General features: G+C 37.1%; 1 protein-coding gene across 2 annotated transcripts in view; it reads right to left on the bottom strand.

The window, feature by feature from the left end:
* Positions 1-19,169, bottom strand: part of LOC139150976 (polycystin family receptor for egg jelly-like) — a 47,350-nt gene extending 28,181 nt beyond the window's left edge. For both annotated transcript variants that reach the window (XM_070723465.1, XM_070723466.1), the window contains exons 1-11: positions 18,799-19,169; positions 18,452-18,562; positions 14,927-15,046; positions 13,941-14,051; positions 13,615-13,734; positions 10,895-11,035; positions 8,200-8,319; positions 5,559-6,170; positions 4,579-4,785; positions 3,029-3,223; positions 180-2,343 (exon numbers count right to left, since the gene is read on the bottom strand). In XM_070723465.1, the coding sequence (XP_070579566.1) occupies positions 180-2,343; positions 3,029-3,223; positions 4,579-4,785; positions 5,559-6,170; positions 8,200-8,319; positions 10,895-11,035; positions 13,615-13,734; positions 13,941-14,051; positions 14,927-15,046; positions 18,452-18,562; positions 18,799-18,874 (3,977 nt within the window). In that variant the 5' untranslated portion in view covers positions 18,875-19,169. The remainder of the gene's footprint in view (positions 1-179; positions 2,344-3,028; positions 3,224-4,578; positions 4,786-5,558; positions 6,171-8,199; positions 8,320-10,894; positions 11,036-13,614; positions 13,735-13,940; positions 14,052-14,926; positions 15,047-18,451; positions 18,563-18,798) is intronic.
* Between the last annotated feature and the right edge of the window lie 401 nt (positions 19,170-19,570).

Here is a 19,570-nt window from a genome sequence, read left to right as displayed (position 1 = left end):
CCATTAATGATAGATTAAAGGTCGTCTGTATTATGGATTGATATTGGTATACTGAAGTGGGAGTTAATTCAAAAACTGGTAAGTAAATTTCGACCTTACGCGACATACAACTTACTATTACTTTAAAATTATAATACAATAACTCATAATTCGGACATAAAGAGAAGTTGTTAATTTACCGAATTTCAACATCGGGTGGGTCATCTAAAAGGACTTGAATGGTTTGGTTAAAGCTGCCACTTCTGTTATCTTTTTGCGCTTGAACCATGAACGAATAAGCCCTATTGGGGTATAATGTACCCGGAGGAATATGCAGTATAGCCCCGTCAAAATCGAGTCTGCCTGCTCCAGTGCCAAAGCAACCCGGACCATCAGATTGCGGATGGCCCTCAACAGGTATTGGAATAACTATGTCACTGTAAGTTTGTCCTTCTACAATATAGTGGTCTTCATTGCTCCTCTTACAATACCAACGAAAGACGATGCCAACTGATCTCTCAAGCACTTCATCAGGGTCATACGTCACACCACTTGCATTGAGATACAGATTCTGATTCATTCCCGATGATCGAGAACGACCCCCAGATATAGCAACTACTAGCTCAGATGGTATGATATCAAGATGCACTGAATCCGAGTTTGCTTCGTCTTGAACCCCATTTAAGCTTACTTCCACTGTCACCTTATAGCTCCCATATGGAAATGTATTTGGCATGAACATTATATCTGAAAGTCCAGATGACGCAATTTGGAATGGTCTTGAAGCTCGTGTGTCGATAGCAGACCACTGTATTGAGACCTTCTCAGATTTGTTGCACTGAAACTCGACCAGAGAACTCAAGTAAATTTTCTTTGACTTCTCAAACTTTCTTGGATATTCTCGTTCGCCGGAGATTCGTACCTCTGCTTGGAGGCACTGTGGCTTCACTCTTACCAATACGTCTTTAGAAACTAACCAGCCATTATTGACTGCGGTTACTTTTATGTTGTAGTTACCTTCTGAGTCGTAAACATAAGCCAATATATCAGTTAAAACCGTTTTTTTACTTATTCTGATAAAATTTATCGCGTCATCACCAAAATTCCAGATGAAAATGACATTTGAACCACCGCTGACTCTCGCTTCATAGTAATACCACGCTCCCGCAACAATGTCAGTATTCATTCTTACTTCGAGGTTTGATATTTCTTCTTCAATTGTCACGTACGATACAATCCAAAAATTCCTCTGAATTTGAGCTTGCGTTGCATCCAAAAGAAACAAGTAGGTACCCGAACATTGGTACTGTAAGTGATTAAATGTTATCGCACTACAGTTCATGCATGTTTGTCCTCGTTCTACAGTCTTCTCACCGTTGATTGCATAGTTAAGGGTAGTTTGTGTCCCTGCTATGGAATTAATCTCCCAGGATATGATGTATTGACTTCCATACGTCACTAATGGTGGATAATACATGGAGATGTGTGTAAGCGCTGTCAATACGGATACAAACAGAGAATACACGAGGGTACCCTTTCTGTTGGCACACGTGAGATTAGCATTGTAGATTGAACTTTCATTATATTTGTACTGTGCAGTAATCATGGAATCGTTAGAACCAATCGATATATGAAGTCTGGTTCCTGCTTCACCGGGGTACAGATAACAAGTTGCATTAGATCCAGACGGCACACGAATAAAAAATGTTGTCATTTCGCCAAGCTCAATGGGAGGAGCAGATACTGTGATGTTTGAAGACTTTAATTCGTTCACAACAGTATAGACCCTCACTAGGATAGATTTATAGAAGCGATCAAATTCATGGACAATAATAACACTAATGTCGTGGGACCCTTTATTCTGAAATCGGTAATAGATGTATGCCGGGAAAGACTCGATTGTTCCTAGCTCGATAAGATCGACCAATTGGTGGTGGTAATCCTGAATGGCCAATAATGATCTAAAGATGCTTATGTTTGCAGTGTTTGCACATGTAATTTCAATGGTCACAAGTTCGCCCACTTCTACTTCCCTCTTGTTAATATCAACTGAAGCGCCTGCTAGTCCTTCTAAGCGGAAATAACTTGGTACGGTACTGAGATTAAACAATGAATAGCCGTTGCTGTCACCACACACGTAGCCGGAGCGTTCTATACACAAGGCATCGCAGCCATGAGTGGAAAACTTGTCATCAGAGGGGAAGTCTGCAAGACAGTAACATTCGTCACGCACAACCGCAGCTACAGCTCGACCAGGGAGATTCTTGCACATACGTCGACATTGATCTGCAGTATACTGGCCAGATACTTCTTCAAATGAGATGTCAAACAAATCCATTAGAGCACATCCGGCATAATGTATGTCTGTAAGATAAATATATATCTTCAAAACAGGGGACACTGGGTTTCCACTAAGTCTCTTTAATTGTACCAAAAGACGACGTTTTAAATAATGTCTGTCGATCAGTAGATGTCAAGCCATGCACTAGTGTTGAATAATAAATACCTAGAAACTTAAATAGGGGTTAAATATTGAATATTTGTTCCATTCTTACGCTTCCGTTACAACGAGTTTTCATGGGTGTAATTATTTATGTCTGAATACACAAAAGTATGTGACTTTGAATATTGTATTATCAATACCCTCATCTAGTTAACAAAACAATCTAGTCTGCCCGATCGATATGATTGGATAAACATTTTTCTTTCAATAATCCACCATAGTCGTAATTGTAGATTCTCGTCATATTATTACGTATTTTAACTGATTTGTTATTTCATTCCATTGTTCATAAACTGATACATATTGGCAGACCTAATGAAACCATGTAGGACTGTGTTGAATTTGACTTTGTTGTGTGTATCGATGCTTTACTGTCTGTTCTGTGCTGTTTTGTGTCTATGAAGTGTATTACGTATTTTGACCTAGTGTTATGGATTGTGATTATTTTGCATGTACGTGATTCATGATGTTTCATTGCAATTTAATCCCAACGCTGCTAGAGCGAGCGAAGAAAATTCTCTTACTGGACGAAAAATATTCACTTACTACTCATAACGCCGATTTCACTTAGTGATGTATAGATTGGTAGATTTAAAGATGAGAACGTTACAAAGATATATCGTCCCTTAAGATTTGGGCCACATTTTACGGTTATCACGGTCTGCTCATTAATCTCCACTATTTGTCCACATTGGTTACCACTACCTGGTTGGTAGTCTTCACTGACGGTGATTGCAACATCTTAGGTGAGACAAAAAGATAAAATGTCGTGATTAGTAAGTGATAAATGATAATATTGTCAGCATTTTGAGATTGCTCTCACGTGGCGTAAATAGATGTTAAATGTAAGATTTAACATATTATTTCCTAAGTTAGATGTTAATAAATAGCATTTGATGCCAGGGCGATAGAACATAAGAATTGAAAAACTTGTGAAACCTTTGAGTGGTAAGACAGTGGGTATTTAATTCAAAAGCATGATAATTGTAAAACACGTTTTTGTTAAAATCGATCATGTAATTCTTCTTTGATAGAAAAAGTAGTGACAAAACATTAACGATGATAGAAGGTACAATCATAGACTGAAAGATTCAGTCGTGTGCGGGCGCTCCGGCGCACTGCCACCTACTGTAAAGGGTCGTAGGTCGCAGTGCACGGGTGCGCCCGCACACGGCTGAATTTTTCAGTCTAGTACAATCAAAGAAGATAATTTTTTAGGTAGAATGTGCTTGTGTTATTGGATTGTCTCTTCATGACCATGCAACCCACTCAACTCCCTCTTGTTTATCAATTTGTGTCACTTTTACTGAGTTATTGACTGAAATAAATTCATTGAACCACAGACTCGCAACGGGTATTGTTTAAGGCGTGAAGCGGCTACGTAACCCATCCATGTTCGCCTCGCCTCAGGTTGCTCTCGCCTCTCTTTTCCGAAGAGTGCCGACCATGCATCCTTCGATAATTCGCCAATTGTTGAGCGAAAGTATTTTCGGCAAAGTTTGTGTTGTTGTTGTCGTTTGATGCTGAGCGGAATTGACGTGCTGGCGAAAACGGGAGTGTTTTGAGCTTCAGGAAAGTGAGTTTTACCGTTTTAAAAATTCCTCTCATATTTTTATGAATATATAATGAGTCTGTTTGTACGAAATTTGAAAGTCTTTTATCGATACTGTCTGCTTTTACTCAATGGTTTACGGTCGGTCATACCGTTTTTTACACGTGCGTCAAGGAAGGACATGTTTATGAAACTGCCGGCATGTTATGTTTTGATTGGCGTGAAGCAGTGTTTCTGGCCTGAGAGCTCACAAAGTAACTATGGTTGCTACGCGACTGACAGTACGATGCCATCTCGTCGTATTTTTCGCATAATCTCGAGCAATTATCAACCACAAACAAAGCCTTCAAAAATTTTAAACACCTTTGAAGCTCATTTTAATATGAAAAGCCACTAGTCTACCGAGACGACCATGGAACAAAAGGCGTGCCGCGTTCTAGTCTGTCTATATTTGTCTGTGATTGAATTGACTATGACTTTAAAGTAATGGACAAATCGTTATTCACTTCCGCAGAGAGTATTCTGCTTAGACGATAAACAATACCTGTATTGTTTGCTTGCAGCATTACAACCACGTGAGTGATATATACATGAGCTTCCAAGTCGATCATCAACCAAGAGTTGTTATATGCCCATTCCTCCAGCTGATAATAGCTGACGTGTGTGTCTGTTAAGTAACTCAGATCATGGAAGTTGTCTTTGCCAATAACGTCCTTGTTTTCGGCTATGTCGAAAAATAGACCTCCGGAACCTATTGTTTTAAGATCAAAATGTGTGTTACATTAGTACGTGTCTGTTTGAAGTCCACTGCTTAATTCTATTCTGTATAACCTCATTAACTGTATGACTTATAACGCATTAAATTCAATTGAACCTGGACTTTAAAAGATATTTATTTCACATTTAGATTCGAACGCTTGTATTTGTTGGGCACATTTTTCTAATTTAAATACTTCGACATCTTAACTCATGAAACAAATGCATTCTGAGACGCATGTGTCACTTTAGTACAGCCCCTTTTGAAAAGTAGAATGGGTGAACAACAACAATGAAGGTCGAGTGCGCCCCGGGGACAGATATTCGGACTCTTTAACATTGAAATATTATTTTTGGCAAACAACTTGTAAGGGCTCATGTTGAAGCTCTCGGAGTAGATAACTCTTTCATTGGGTCAGCTTTGTATAAATCGGGAATTTTACTTTTCCAAATAGACAGAACACAGAGATGGCGGGGTTTTTTTAATTTCATATATTGGTAAGTATCAGGTCACAGTACCAAAATCTGCACGATGTCCAGTTATCTGTATTATTGATATTGAAAGGGAATGGTTGACAGTTTGTTGTACGAAAGTTTAACGAAAGTTTAAATCTTTCATTTTCTAGGCGCGAGCTACCTCTACGTAAATCATTATAGAGGGTGTTTTGATAGCTCATGAACGGTAAGTAAATATGTACCCCTGGTTACAAGTTCGACTCCAATAGACATATTATTGAATCACAAAAGTAAATCTGATCAGAAACTCACCTCGGTAGAATCTGACTTCATCGACATAACCATTGAAAAAGTGACCACCTGTCTTGGCCCTACCGATGAAAACATTTCCCACGGCGTGGTTTGTTAATATGGAAGTAGATTCTTCAAACCCTTGTGGATCATCGTCGACAAAATTACCATCAATGTGTACAAGCAGTCCTACATCATACTTCCATAAAAAATACAGGTGAAACCATTCGTCAAACGACTGTCTGAACGTTACTTTCCATACTCTGGTGTCAAAACGGACAGTAAAGATGGAGTACTCAGACGTCAGTGCAAAGTAAAACCCCTCACCATATTTTTCCGTATTGGTGATGACGTATTGTGTTTTCTTCGATATCGTGGGGGTTACGCGAATCCACATTGTCAAAGAAAATGAGCCACCACATTTGCTAATATCGCCGATGCATTCCTGAGAGAAATCGCCTAAGTGCACCCATTGGTTGTTTCCATTTAAATGCAAAGCATGACCAAATCCAATGTCGGATTGTACGAGCAGAGCATCACCAAAGATCTGGGACCATGTATTGGGAACACCCAAGATGAATGTGCCATTTAAAATATCGTCGAAAGACCAGTAGATCGAGTCGTCGTCTAAATCTAGGAAAGGCGGCAAACAGCATGCTCTGAATTAGTATTCATCACTCAGATCATATCGTGGAATTCTTGTGTGTTCAAGGTGATGCAAGCGTTGCACAGACGCAAACTATGCAGAAATAAACGTACTCTCAAACACATTTCAAATTCATGCAGTTGAAGTACGTACAGGCAGGAAGGCAGACTTACACAAGTAACTGGTAATTTCAAAGAAGGTGTTTGGAAAGATCACTTTTTTTTTTTTTTTTTTTTTTTTTTTTTTTTTTTTAATTCAGTCCATCATCCAACAGGCATTAGCCCAATTACAGGATGAGGTACCCATAAAACTCACCACCCTCTGACAGTGAATCTGTTACCCTAACCACTGGGCCACGGTGCCTCCTATTACATTTATGGGTCACTCAATGCTGGTAAAATCATTTGTAAACATGCTCATCAAACTTGTTGCAATAGCACTGGATTTCTAACTAAGACATGAAACTCGAAGACATGTGGAACCACAATACGTCAATACTGCTTTTGGGCATGAGCAGGGGTAAAAGTCTTTGACGGGAAAAGTCAATTGCCAAATATCGGCTAGATAGATCAATCATCAATCATCTGCGTAAAACATACAATACGTCTGCTGTTAAGGTAGCATGTGCCTCAAAAGTGAAAGACTTAAAAGTGTGCTAAAACTTTCTTCAATGAAACTTTCAACCATTCTCTTACCAAATTAAGAATAAAATAAGGGGTCATATCGTTCAAGTTTTAGTTCTAGAAAAACAAATTAGCTAACATTTACCGATATTTGAAATTTGAAATGCTAACTCTGTTGGGGAAATAATGTTTTCGATTTTCGAAAAACGGACACGGCGAAATATTTTCGTACTCAAGAGCTTTAAAATGAGTTCCCTTTAAAGTGGTAGATCTGAAGAGAACTTTAAAAACTTGAGAGTCGAAATATCTGTAACCGAGGCGCGTTCTACCTTAAGGACTTGCTTGTTTGTAATAATAGAATATTAGTTCACGTAACCGGACTGCTATCTCTCTGAGAAACGTATATACGTACGAAAATTAGTAGGCAGCTGTATTTTTTTGTTATTGTGATAGTCACAGGCCCGCCAAAGCAAAACATTTTACCTGTTAATTTATCATCATTTTGTATGATTAATCTGTACGAAATCGGCCGATTTCGCCGAAGATACAGCTATGCTATGAAAATATATGCATTTTTCTCCACCGAAATTAATTGAAAATAATATACCTATGATGAAGTCAATACCTAGAAAGACTTACAATGATCGAATACTAGTCGTGCGGAATATGCAAAGCGAAAGTAAGAGCTTTTCACATGACAGTGGTATTTTTGATAAATGTCACTGAAATAAATGGAAACATTTGTCATAAAAGCTAAAGAATCTCAAACTTCGCAATTACACCTTATCGACAAGACAATGAATGCTGTAATGTTCAGAGTCCCGGTGCAGACACGTGCTCAGTGAAGGGGCTTCCTATCAGTGCATGCACGGAAGCAGAATTACAAGGAAGCAATCACTAAATATCGCTGGCGTGCTATGATCAAATATTCTTGCTTAATACCAGTTTGGTTGCAAGTTCCGCTAAAACTGATGCAAACATTGCAAATCTGGCGAACTATATGTCTTAAACGGCTTGCAGAGCTTGTGTTCATTTGCCAAACATGTAAAAGCACTGTTTTTCGAAATTATGAATAAAGACCAGGGGTTAAAGAGCAAATTTTGGTCCAAATGAAACATATCTCTTGTAGACAATTTATTACCGACATGTTTAATGCAATCAAAATGATCGTTATTTTGCTTTATCTCTAAGCGAAGAACATTCATTTCAATTTTCACAAAAACATGACTAATTTAGATGTCATTTACTTAAGCTTCAAATGAGTTAGAATGTGTAGTAGATCATAAAGGTATTGTGAAAATTTAGAGTTTAAATAGCTGTGCCGAAGCGTGCCGAGGCGCATTCTATTTCAATCATGAAATTGCGACCATAACTTAAGTTTTACAAGGATTACCATTTTGTAATATTGTGCAATCTTCTCCTACGTAATTCCCCGTACAGCGGCAAATTGTTTTGTCATCCCCATCCAGTACACATGAGCCACCATTTCGGCAAGTCTTCCCCGAGCATACATCTGTTGAAATATTGTGAAACATGTTGGCTTGTCATAGAGTATTATGAACTGAATCATCTGAATGTAAGTATTGACAATATATCAATGACAATAAGACAAAGCATTTACTAGCACGATCATACTTAAAATGCAATAGGCGATGGACTCAGTTTCTCATTTGTCAGAAATCATGTGACGATTTATTTGTAAACATTAAAAATATATTATGATGATCTCGATGAGCGCTTTGAAGATCCTTGATCTGTGTTCGTAAATGTAGATATTTTACATTGACCAGTTCCAACAGTCAACTCCAATACCTACTGTGCATCAACGGAATTACGCATATACCTGCTATAAATCTGTGTAAATTTGGCGACAAAGTCGAAAACAAACAAAGCTTTGTAAAACAGTCTCGAGAGCCCTTTTTGATTTTCTGATTAGTTTCATATGACGTTATGTACACATACAACATACCACATCACAACACTTCCAACTTCCTTCGCCATCGTGTTATTAGGGAGTGGAGCAGGGTAAGGATGAAAGACTTACTGTAAAACACTGTGAATTACTAAAGCTGAACGGTCTTTTAGCGATGTTGGATTATATAACAATCAACGAGCTTTAAATTTAGGTGAAAATACATCTTGATCACAGTAAATTTTGACATTAATTTATTATAAAATGTTTGAATTAGCGGTAATCCAGCAAATTTTAATCATATTAAATCGATTAATACTTGGAAAACACTCAATGCTTGATGAGGAAACTGAAAATATCTCGCATCGATCTAACAATAACCTAAGCAATTGTCCGTCGCAGTCGGTGACTGTCGTGGCCAAATTCGCACTTGTCCCCTGAAGCCTGTCGTATTTAATTTAAGAGCCCCTTTGGATTACCTGACTCTTTCCAATTTTATTTTTTCAAATTGCTTGTTTCAAAGCTGTCTTTGTTTAGTTCGTGTGTTTCCAGTGACGATCTCATTTTGTCTTTTTCAAATGATGTTAATAGTTACTTGTGCAAGTCTTTTTTGTCATTTCTCAAAGCATTGTCTTTAATTCTGCCATGTCTCATAGCTTTCAAAATTAACACGCTGTTTTCGGGGGATGCCTCACTCAGTTTTTCAAAACCTTGACAGAAAACACCCTGATTCAGATTTACGAGAATATTTTCTGTGTTTTTTAAAAACCTTTTGAACATCACTTGACATTAGAATTCACATTAGATTTCTGTCCATGTTGAGGGATTTGTAACCTCCATAAATGTAATAATCTCCACAAATGTAATATCAACCACAATTGTAATAAAATCAACCACAAATGTAATAAAACAGTCAACCATTAATGTAACAACCTGCAACCACAAATGTAATAAACAAATTAACCATAAATGTAATAAAACTCAACCATAAATGTAATAAACGTGAACTTGTATATGTGATCATTTGTTTATAAATGCCCTTAGTAAATAATAACTTTAATAAGACTAGTGTAATGTTATGGCATACTTTCCTGAAACAAGGTTTCCTTTCCGAAACATAGAATAGAATACATTGAGAACACTATCAGAAAACGGCGAGGTACCGATCAAACCGTTAGATGATGGAAGTGGAACTGCAGTTCTAGACACTGATAATTACAAAATAAGAAAGCGTCAAAATAGTTCGTCAACCAGTGATACCACACAAAATTCACAGATGACTCAGAACACGTAACAGACAAATATACAACCTTATAACAGAAACGTAAGACACAAAACATGTTGAGGAGAACATATGTCTATATTTCAATCTCGTAAAAACAATACGAACACTACCTTGAAAATAGTAGAACAAAATTAGACATCCTAGCAGCCCCAGTGAAGGAACAAACTTCAAGTTGGACAACATAGCAGTACAGACGATCTATCGATTATTCCACACAATTTATCCACTGCAGAGGAATATGAGGCGACTGATTAAGGAAGTACGGCAATTTTCAAAAAAAAAACGGCTTTAAAGTTATACAGTCTCCTCCACTCTGGAGCAGCGACTGCACTGACGTTCAGATTACAGCTGTGTCTCGCCATGGCCAATCAGTTCTGTACACAAAACACGGAAACGTATAATACTCTTTCAAATATGCAAAACACACTAAACGCAAACAAGTAAGATATGAATAATGTGTGGAGTTGCTTTCGTTATCATATAGAAAAATATTTATGGGCTAATTCCTCAATTGCAACGACAAAATAGATGTATTACAATTATGGTTGACAAGTATTATATTTATGGGTGATTTTTTTATTACATTTATGGTTACCATTTATTACAATTGTGTTTGGTGTTTTTATTACATTGATGGTTAATTTTTGTTACATTTATGGGTGATATTACATTTATGGGTACATTTTATTACAATTATGGTTGATGTTAAATTTATGGAGATTATTACATTTATGGAGGTTACAGGATTGACATTATATAACCATGGATACTTTCTATTTGGACACTGAATCTTTACATTTTCAAGTGTTCTTAAAACTATCAATTCTAACATTCAAACTGTGTGATTATATAACTATTGTGAGGTGATAAGGATTTTCTTGACAACTTTACCTATGTCACTGCAGTTGACACCACCATAAATACCAGTGCACTGGCATTCGTAATCAGTGTAAACGTTTGTTCCGGTAACGTAACACGTGCCATCGTTCATACAGGGACTGAGTCCATTTCTTCTAAGACAGGGAGTTTCATCTATGGTACAGAGAGCATAGATTGAATCAAGTTACTATTATAAAAGCCATTGGAAAGTATTAGAAAACTTGGTCCGGATGGGGTAGGTGCACTAGTATAGTGAATGTGTAATGTTTAAACAATCATGTACTGCCCCTGCCCAAATTGTCGGCAACGAACTTTGCGGGACGCGGCGAAGTCGAGTAGCTAATTGAGTCAAACTTTGCCTGAGTCCATTAAGGGCCTGGAGGGGTACATTATGGCAATCATTTTATGGTTTTGGCGATGCAAGTGACTAGATGTGGAAAAACTCCGGGGCCACAATGCTCGATCGCGTACATTATCATTATCATGGGGATGAAGTCACATTATTCACTGGTATCGACAAAGCTTTAGTATAATACTTAGTATGGTAGCAGGTGAAACACATAAAGAAATGTAGACAGTAGTAGCAGCCTCATGTGAACTAAACATGCTACGTCTTCAAGGAGAATCACTTATCACCTTGACATCAACCTGGGAGTACCGTTTTCTATGTTTGAAACTTTGTGATTAACGTGCTATAAAACTGATGACTGACACAAATACACCCTTGCCTTTGTAAATTTGACAATTTGTATAAAAATGGGACTTTGGGAGAGCAGTGTATGTGTGAGTGCAAACAAATTGCATTCACTTAAGGTAATATAAGCCTCAAAAGTGATAGACGTAAACTTTCTTAAATGAAACTTTCGACCATTCTCTTACCGAATCAACAATAAAAATCAGGGGTCACCGTGCAATGTTTGGAACAACCGATAAAAATACTCATTACTGTGTTAACTCTAAAATAAAATTATAGATTTTCGAAAAACTAAGTCAGTGAAAGTTTTTCTTTCTCCAAGAGCTTTCAAATGATACCAGCTTAAACAAATTCAAAGTCATTGCACCTTTTCATGTCAGCTAATTTATAATTTGCATATCTAATGAGCTTTCACAGTTTGGCATATATAGCTTGAAGGACTTGACAATGACAATCGCATTTGCATTATAAAGTGGTGATACAATGACAGCATTTAAAGAAAGTTTGTATTTTTATTTCAGCTAGTTACATATTTGTATACTTAATGACCTTTAGAAATAATCTGTGGTGAATATTGTTCATGATACTGATTATAACACTTTCAATGAAGTTGCTAACAAATAATGAAACACATGAGCATTTTCAGTTCAATACGATTTGAACTAATTTGGGATAATTGAATGGTGAAGTAATGTCAATTTCATCTGCAAATGTTACCTCATCTGCTTTTCTTTTAAATTAATACACTTGTTTTCATGAGTAATTTGTAATATCACAACATTCAGCTATAGGGTATCTAACACTTTTGAGAAATTTGAAAAATATGAAGACCAAATTATCCCAAATTAGTTCCAATCATGTTGTTCATACCTGGTGTTATTTGAACTCGTGTGAAATATAGTATTTTTACCAAAACATAAAGCTAATGTCAAAATAATAATTCCTTTATGAATAGCTGTTTCGAAATTTTTTGAAAAATACAAAGTCTGTGATTTTTTTTTCTTGTGAAACAAGCTCCTTCATGATTTCACACACTGAGTTCTAGAAATCATCCAAACATCAGCAAACATACTGACCACAATAGATGCTTTGACTTCTAAGTTGTTAATTCCACAAATTTGGTCTACTCACAGACCGATGGTCAGACAAACTAACTGACAAACAGGCTGACAAAGTGATAGCATTGACCCATCTGCGTTTATTTGGTACATCAATACAAGAGTAATTGCTTTTAACATGGAAAAATTGCCATTTTATTTATTTATATATTATTTTTATTTTAATTTAACCAATCGTCCAAGAGGCTTTGCCAAATTACAGGATGAGGTATACTATCTGTCCAATGCAGCAATGGAGTCCGCTACTCTTTACTTATCAGGTCTTTAATTCGCAATCCTGTGATTTAGACTGGTACCCTATTCATTGCTCCGAGGTGCCTCCCATTACATGGCCGGCATGACCACCGGGGAATGCATTATATAGTTCTTAGTACTTAGTTCATCATATTCTCTTCAGGGCCATAATGGTCTACGAGTGTAATCCCACATACTACCATTATATTGAAAAGTGTACCTTGGATTGCACTACAATTGTACAAAAGGCATTAAAACCTAAAATGATTAGGGATAGAATACATTGTCTATTGCGGATTCTAAATTCATCCGATTTCGGTTTCCCTTACAGGGAACCTAAGGTAATTACGCAACAGGCATCAAAATCTAATCGGTACTGGCCATTCAGTCAGCGCATCTCTTTTTCGAATGTGACCAATTTTTCTCGATATAACAAACAATCATTATTTGCTGGAACATTCGCTTCTCGTGAATGTCGCCAGCATAGAAGTATATTCATGGCCCTTTTTCATTCACTTGCCTGCGTTACTTTCGGAAACTAAACCAATGGCCGAACATTCAACAAAATATGTGGTTGGGCTTGTCGTGTGTTGCTATTGTACAAGCAAAAATTTGAGTTCTGCAAGCAACCTAATTATAGATGCTCCGAATCATTTTATTATGTATTTGCAGTTTGTTTACTTAACTGTACTGGCATCGGTCGCCGAAGAAAAATTCTTCGCAGTAGCAAATATATGAACAGCTTGCTACGTCGGTTTGACAGGATCCATAGTTCAAACACGGGTCCCCGATACACATGTTGTATTCTGTATAAAATAATCAGAAACGTTTGATGAAGTTATTATTTTTATGTTGTCACAGCGATTTCAGTACCTCTAATCATGCCGTTCATGTCGTTAACACTCTATAGTGGCTCCGATGAGTTCGTACAACAAGTTAAGCGTATATTATTGACAGCTACATTCAGACATATAGGATGCAAACAAATGATAAGATGCAAATTAATACTTACCAATCTCGCACGTTTCACCGGTATAACAGTCAGGACAATGGCAATAGAATGTATTGTCTATTGCTTCGCAAAATCCTCCATTTAGACAAGGGTTCGTGTTACATTCGTTCCCTGTAAAATGGTAGCAATTGATCTTTAAAGTGAATTCACAACCTCCGTAGGCTCTCAGTTCCTTTGTGTCTTTGAAAATATTCTTCCAACTTGAAAGTCCGCCGCATGAAAAATACAGGCAAGACCAGACAGATAAAAATATTGTTCCTCGCATATTTTATGGCAAAGCAATCGGGGATAAGATTGTTTATCCCTGCGTTATAATATAGACATTATTACATTATATATATATATATATATATATATATATATATATATATATATATATATATATATATATATATATATATAATTTTGCATTGTTGACAGAATAGAATCTGAGAATTTCCGCAATTACTCCAAAAGAAAATACAAAACTGTAAAATATTTACAACAATCAGAGGTGGACTGAAATTGCTGACGTGTTTTAGTATACGTTGCTGTTGTCTGTTAATTTAAATTGTTGCCACATGTTTCAACTTCATTTAAAGCATAATGATCAACATCATTAACAATATTTGTCTCAGATGAATTTAAAGGTCATTTAGTATATAAATATCGCTTACCATATATATATATATATATATATATATATATATATATATATATATATATATATATATATATGCTTTTTGCAGTTTCTTTATATATTATATAGATAGATAGATAGATAGATAGATAGATAGATAGATAGATAGATAGATAGATAGATAGATAGATAGATAGATAGATAGATAATATATATATATATATATATATATATATATATATATATATATATATATATATATATATATATATATATATATATATATATATATATATATATATATATATATATATATATATAATATATATATATATATATATGCTTTTTGCAGTTTCTTGTACTTAACTGTACTGGCATTGGTCGCCGAAGAATAATTCTTGGCAGTAGCAAATATATGAACAGCTTGGTAAGTCGGTTTGACAGGTTCCATAGTTCAAACATGGGTCCCCGATACACATGTTGTACTCTGTATAGAATAATGATCAGAGCTTATTTGTTGACGTGATAATCTTGATGATGTCATAACACAGGGGAAAGGAGTCTGTCCCCTGGGGTGGGGTTCTTTGTGCACAGGTTTATTTTATTTTATTAATTTTGACTGTAATATTTCAAGTGAAGATTTCGAATTTAAATCGTCTGACTGCTTTGTTTATTACTAGTAAGCTTAAAGGTAATTTTATTAATTTTAAGTGTGATATTTCAAATAAAGATTTGACTCCAAACCGTCTGACTGATTTCGTTATTACCTACAGGGGGGTTTACACGTGTGAGTTAAGTCCGGAGTTGACACCGGAATAAATTTAAACCTGTGTCAGTTGGACGTGTGAACAGACAACACCGAACTAACAAAGAACTAAATTAATTCGGTGTCGGAGGGCTGGTCCAGGTTCGGTGCTCCTTACTAAACAATGGCTTATTTACACGTGTGACCATAACACCGAACTAAACGCCGAACTCTATCCTGTCTTCGGGCTTGCGGTCATTGCCACAATGAACGGTGTTCAAGTAAGCTCTCGCGATCGCGGCAACAATTGGCCGCAGGAAGAGATCAGGCTACTAATGTCAATCTGGAGAGACGAAAATGTCATCCGTATGATGGACGGCACGTCGAGGGATCGGCAAGTGTATGAAGTCGTCGCTGCCAAGGCCAGGGAGAAGGGACTCGAGAGGACAGCGGAACAATGCCACAACAAAATCAAACGGTTGCGAGCTCAGTTCAAGTCCGTGTCCGACAACAACCGTCGAAGTGGCAGAGCTAGAAAAACGATGCCAATTTACGATGAGTTTTAGGTAGTAAAGGGAAAGCAACTCCACACATTCATATTTGGGTTGTTTGCGTTTTGTGTATGATATTGTGTATAATATAAGTGTATATCATGTTTAACTGTTTTATGCTTACCCATGGCGAGACGTACCCGTAATCTACGTGTCCTGTGTTAATCCGCACTGGAGCGGAGAGACTACTGACACTGTGATCCTTTGGCGCTACGTTTCGAAAACAGAGTTTTCTTTATCAGTCGCTTAAAATTCATTTTGATTGGTGAGACGTGTTGAATGGTTTATTGTTTTTATTTTATAATATGTTGTTCCACTTATGTTTGGTAGGGAAGCTAGAATGTCTACTGTTTGGTCATGTTGTGTTTGTGTAGGTTGGTGTGAACCTGAGTTTGAGCTATGGTAGTTTTTGTAAAGTCGGGCGCTTATAAGTGTGTCGCCTATATTCCGTTCCTTCTATATGCGATTATTGGTTGGTTATGGAACAGTTTTTCTTCGTGTTTCGTCTTTTTCAAGTTCACTCCAGTTTTCTGTCAGGGCTTGCTTGATTTTTGTCGTTTTGATGTACGGGCTATACGTTGTTATGAAGACTACTGTATTGTTGGTGGCGTTATTTCTTTCGCTTGACCCGAACTAAATTTATACCTTGTGTATGACGTGTAAACGTGAGATCGCTTAGATCGCTGATAAGGAATATTTACAGAGCGACTAATCAGATTCCCTAAGGTTTAAAAAATTACACGTGTAAACCCACCTCATAAGTCCTTAATTCCTCTCCAACCTGTGTACATACAACTTTATTGTTCTGCAAATTTTGCCAACTTGCTAATCAGCTGTCTGGATAAGCGGATTAATTGATTAAGTCAACACCACAGCCGAGCCACACGCAGTTAAATAAGAGAACGGGTGACAGACACAGCGTAATGAAACAACGTCAATCTAAGCAAGTAGAGAAATCCATCGAAATTTAACGATTGTCAAAAGCATCACTGTACTCATGAACTGCTCCATGCCAATTTACACCGTCTAAAATGGTCGTCTTGAGCCAGAAAACCAAGCTACACTATGCAGTCGGCCGTGGTCCGATGTCCTCCGTCAGGGCGGAAGTCGGAAGTACAACCTTTTGATCTCAAACCTGTTTATATCCAGTGTAGGCCTATTTCCAGTCAAGTAGTAAACAAGGTAAACACAGATGCTTTGGATGTTCTGTAAGGTCAAAGTCGCGTCGCATGTCTTTGCTTCGATGTACTACAAGTTTCGACATGTTAGTTCTACTTAGACGGAATAGTGAATTTTCATTGACATGACATGCTACTACACATAAATGTGAGAGAACGTTGACTTACAAAGAACTGTCACTTTCGGAGTAGGACGTTTGCGACGACTGAATGCACGCCCCGAATCACATTTTGATTTGCTCTGTAAAGCCACATTTCCATGGTTTAACTTCCATGGCATTTCTACGCAACAATGAAGTTTAAAATGCAATTATCTAATTTTTATATCCTTCTCTACTACGTGCCTTAAGTCTCGGCAAGTCCCGTCAGTGAAATCGCGGATACCAATCTGACCCGGCCCGACCTGACTTCCGTAGTTTGACTTTAACTTTGATACAAGACGATATTAGATTAGTCAAATCGCGGATAAATATCCGAAATATATTTCACCTCATTTATCAATCTAACTTCGATATTGTATGGTCTACAAGCCGTAAATATCCGATATAATAAAGTGCAATGTCATGGTGTTCTCCAATTTTCTCTGTTCTGCCACAGACAAATAGAGATACAGACTGGCAACGGGTATTGTTCAAGGTGTAAAGCGGTTACGCAAGCCCTCCATCTTCGCCTCGTCTCAGGTAGCTCTTGCCTCTCTTTTCCCTAAAACATTTAAGATCTCAAGTAGCGCCAAAGGTGCCTGTCAAATGCACAGCGATGGCAAAGGCAGTCTAGCATTATGCATTCTGACAGTACGCATTGTCACCGACGGGCCCATGGCCCGTTTATTTATACGAATATTAAAACTAGCTTTACGGACGACATCGTGACACTGTGTCTGTGATCTTCACCCCTTCTCTTATTTTACTGCGTGTGTGACAGCTGTAGTGTTGACTTAATCAATTAATCCGCTGATACGGACAGCCGATTAGCAAGTTGGCAACATTTGCAGAACAACTAATGTGGTATGTACACAGGTTGGAGAGGAGATAAGGACTTGTAGGTAATAACGAAAGCAGTCCGAAGGTTTGGTGACAAAATCTTTATTTGAAGTATCACTGTCAAAATTAATAAAATTACTCATAAGCTTACTAGTAATAAACAAACCAGTCAGACGGTTGTAGTCGAATCTTCACTTGAAATATCACAGTCAAAATTGATAAAATAAAATCAACCTGTGCACAAAGAAACCAACCACAGGGGACTGACTCCTTTCCACTGTAGTCATAGCGATTACACTTTTTAGTATCTCTAAGTGTGCTATACACGTCAATAATACTCTAGTCGCTCTCAAAACATTTTGATGACAACTGCGAATTCTTTTGTGATGAGTTGCTTTTCGTTATCGTAGGGTGCACTAGAAATAAATTAGCACCAACCTGTCTCACATGTGTCACCAGTATAGCAGTCAGCACAGTAGCAATGGAAGGACTCATTCCGTGTTTCGCAAGAACCTCCGTGTAAACATGGGTTCGTGCTGCATTCATTCCCTGTAAAAGAGTAGATGATAATCTTAAAAAAGACATTTCAAAACAGTAGCAGACGAAGACAAACAAATATGTTTTTGAAAATGTTTTTCGAATGAATATTTCGAATTATTTCGAATGAATCTGTTGGACGGAACTGTTATAAGCTAAGCTATGCGTTTCTTAACGGAGCCAGAAAACCAGAAGTACAATGTATTACCATTTCAACATTTGCTGTAAACAATGAAAGGGCTACTCACCGTAGCTAAACTGTATACAAATCAAAGGACATAGAATTACAGCAAAGTACCTTATCATCATGGCATTAAATGACATTAAATTTCCAGAATCATATCGACGCAAAAAGAGAAAAAATGTTTTAAAGCAGCTTAAGTTCAATAGTAAAGCTCATAAAAATGTCAATAGTTCAATGTCCTGTTTAAGACATTTTGCCGAATGTAGTAGTCTGAATGTTCACAACTACTGCCAAAATATTGTTGATCCACTACACTTATGCCAGGCAAACATGTCAATATATCGATCATCTAGTGAGGCAGTAGTTTTTTAAGGTGTTGTCTCTGCACCGAAACATTTTAACAATAATTGACTTGATATTCACTATCCTTGTGCGAAGGTTTATTAGTCTATAAATTATTAATAGGACGCAGCATTCCAATTTTCAGAAATATTGATATACCCCTTTGTTTGTTATTGAATTGTGTTTGCAATAGCTCCTTAATTAAAATGTCATTATTTCAGGTCAGTACCTTGGAATCTCCCTCTTGGAAACAAATTAACTCGTGTGCCGAGGGCAATGGTTCACATTTTTCCGTCAATAATTTTTTTCAGTACCAGGGAACTAACGTTTACCTATAAGCTTAAAACTTTGCGCTATTTTGCTCCGGGTATACTTGTAGGTTTGGTTTGCAGTGTGATCGGGTCGGGAGACAGGGATCGGGAAGGGGTAAAGGCTTTGCTGGCCCATAGTCTAATGTTATCCATGGTCGCTTTCCTTAGAAATTCGCAAAACGA

Source organism: Ptychodera flava, chromosome 15 (assembly GCF_041260155.1).
Source record: "Ptychodera flava strain L36383 chromosome 15, AS_Pfla_20210202, whole genome shotgun sequence".
NCBI lineage: Eukaryota > Metazoa > Hemichordata > Enteropneusta > Ptychoderidae > Ptychodera > Ptychodera flava.
This window is presented reverse-complemented; position numbering and strand designations above follow the sequence as displayed.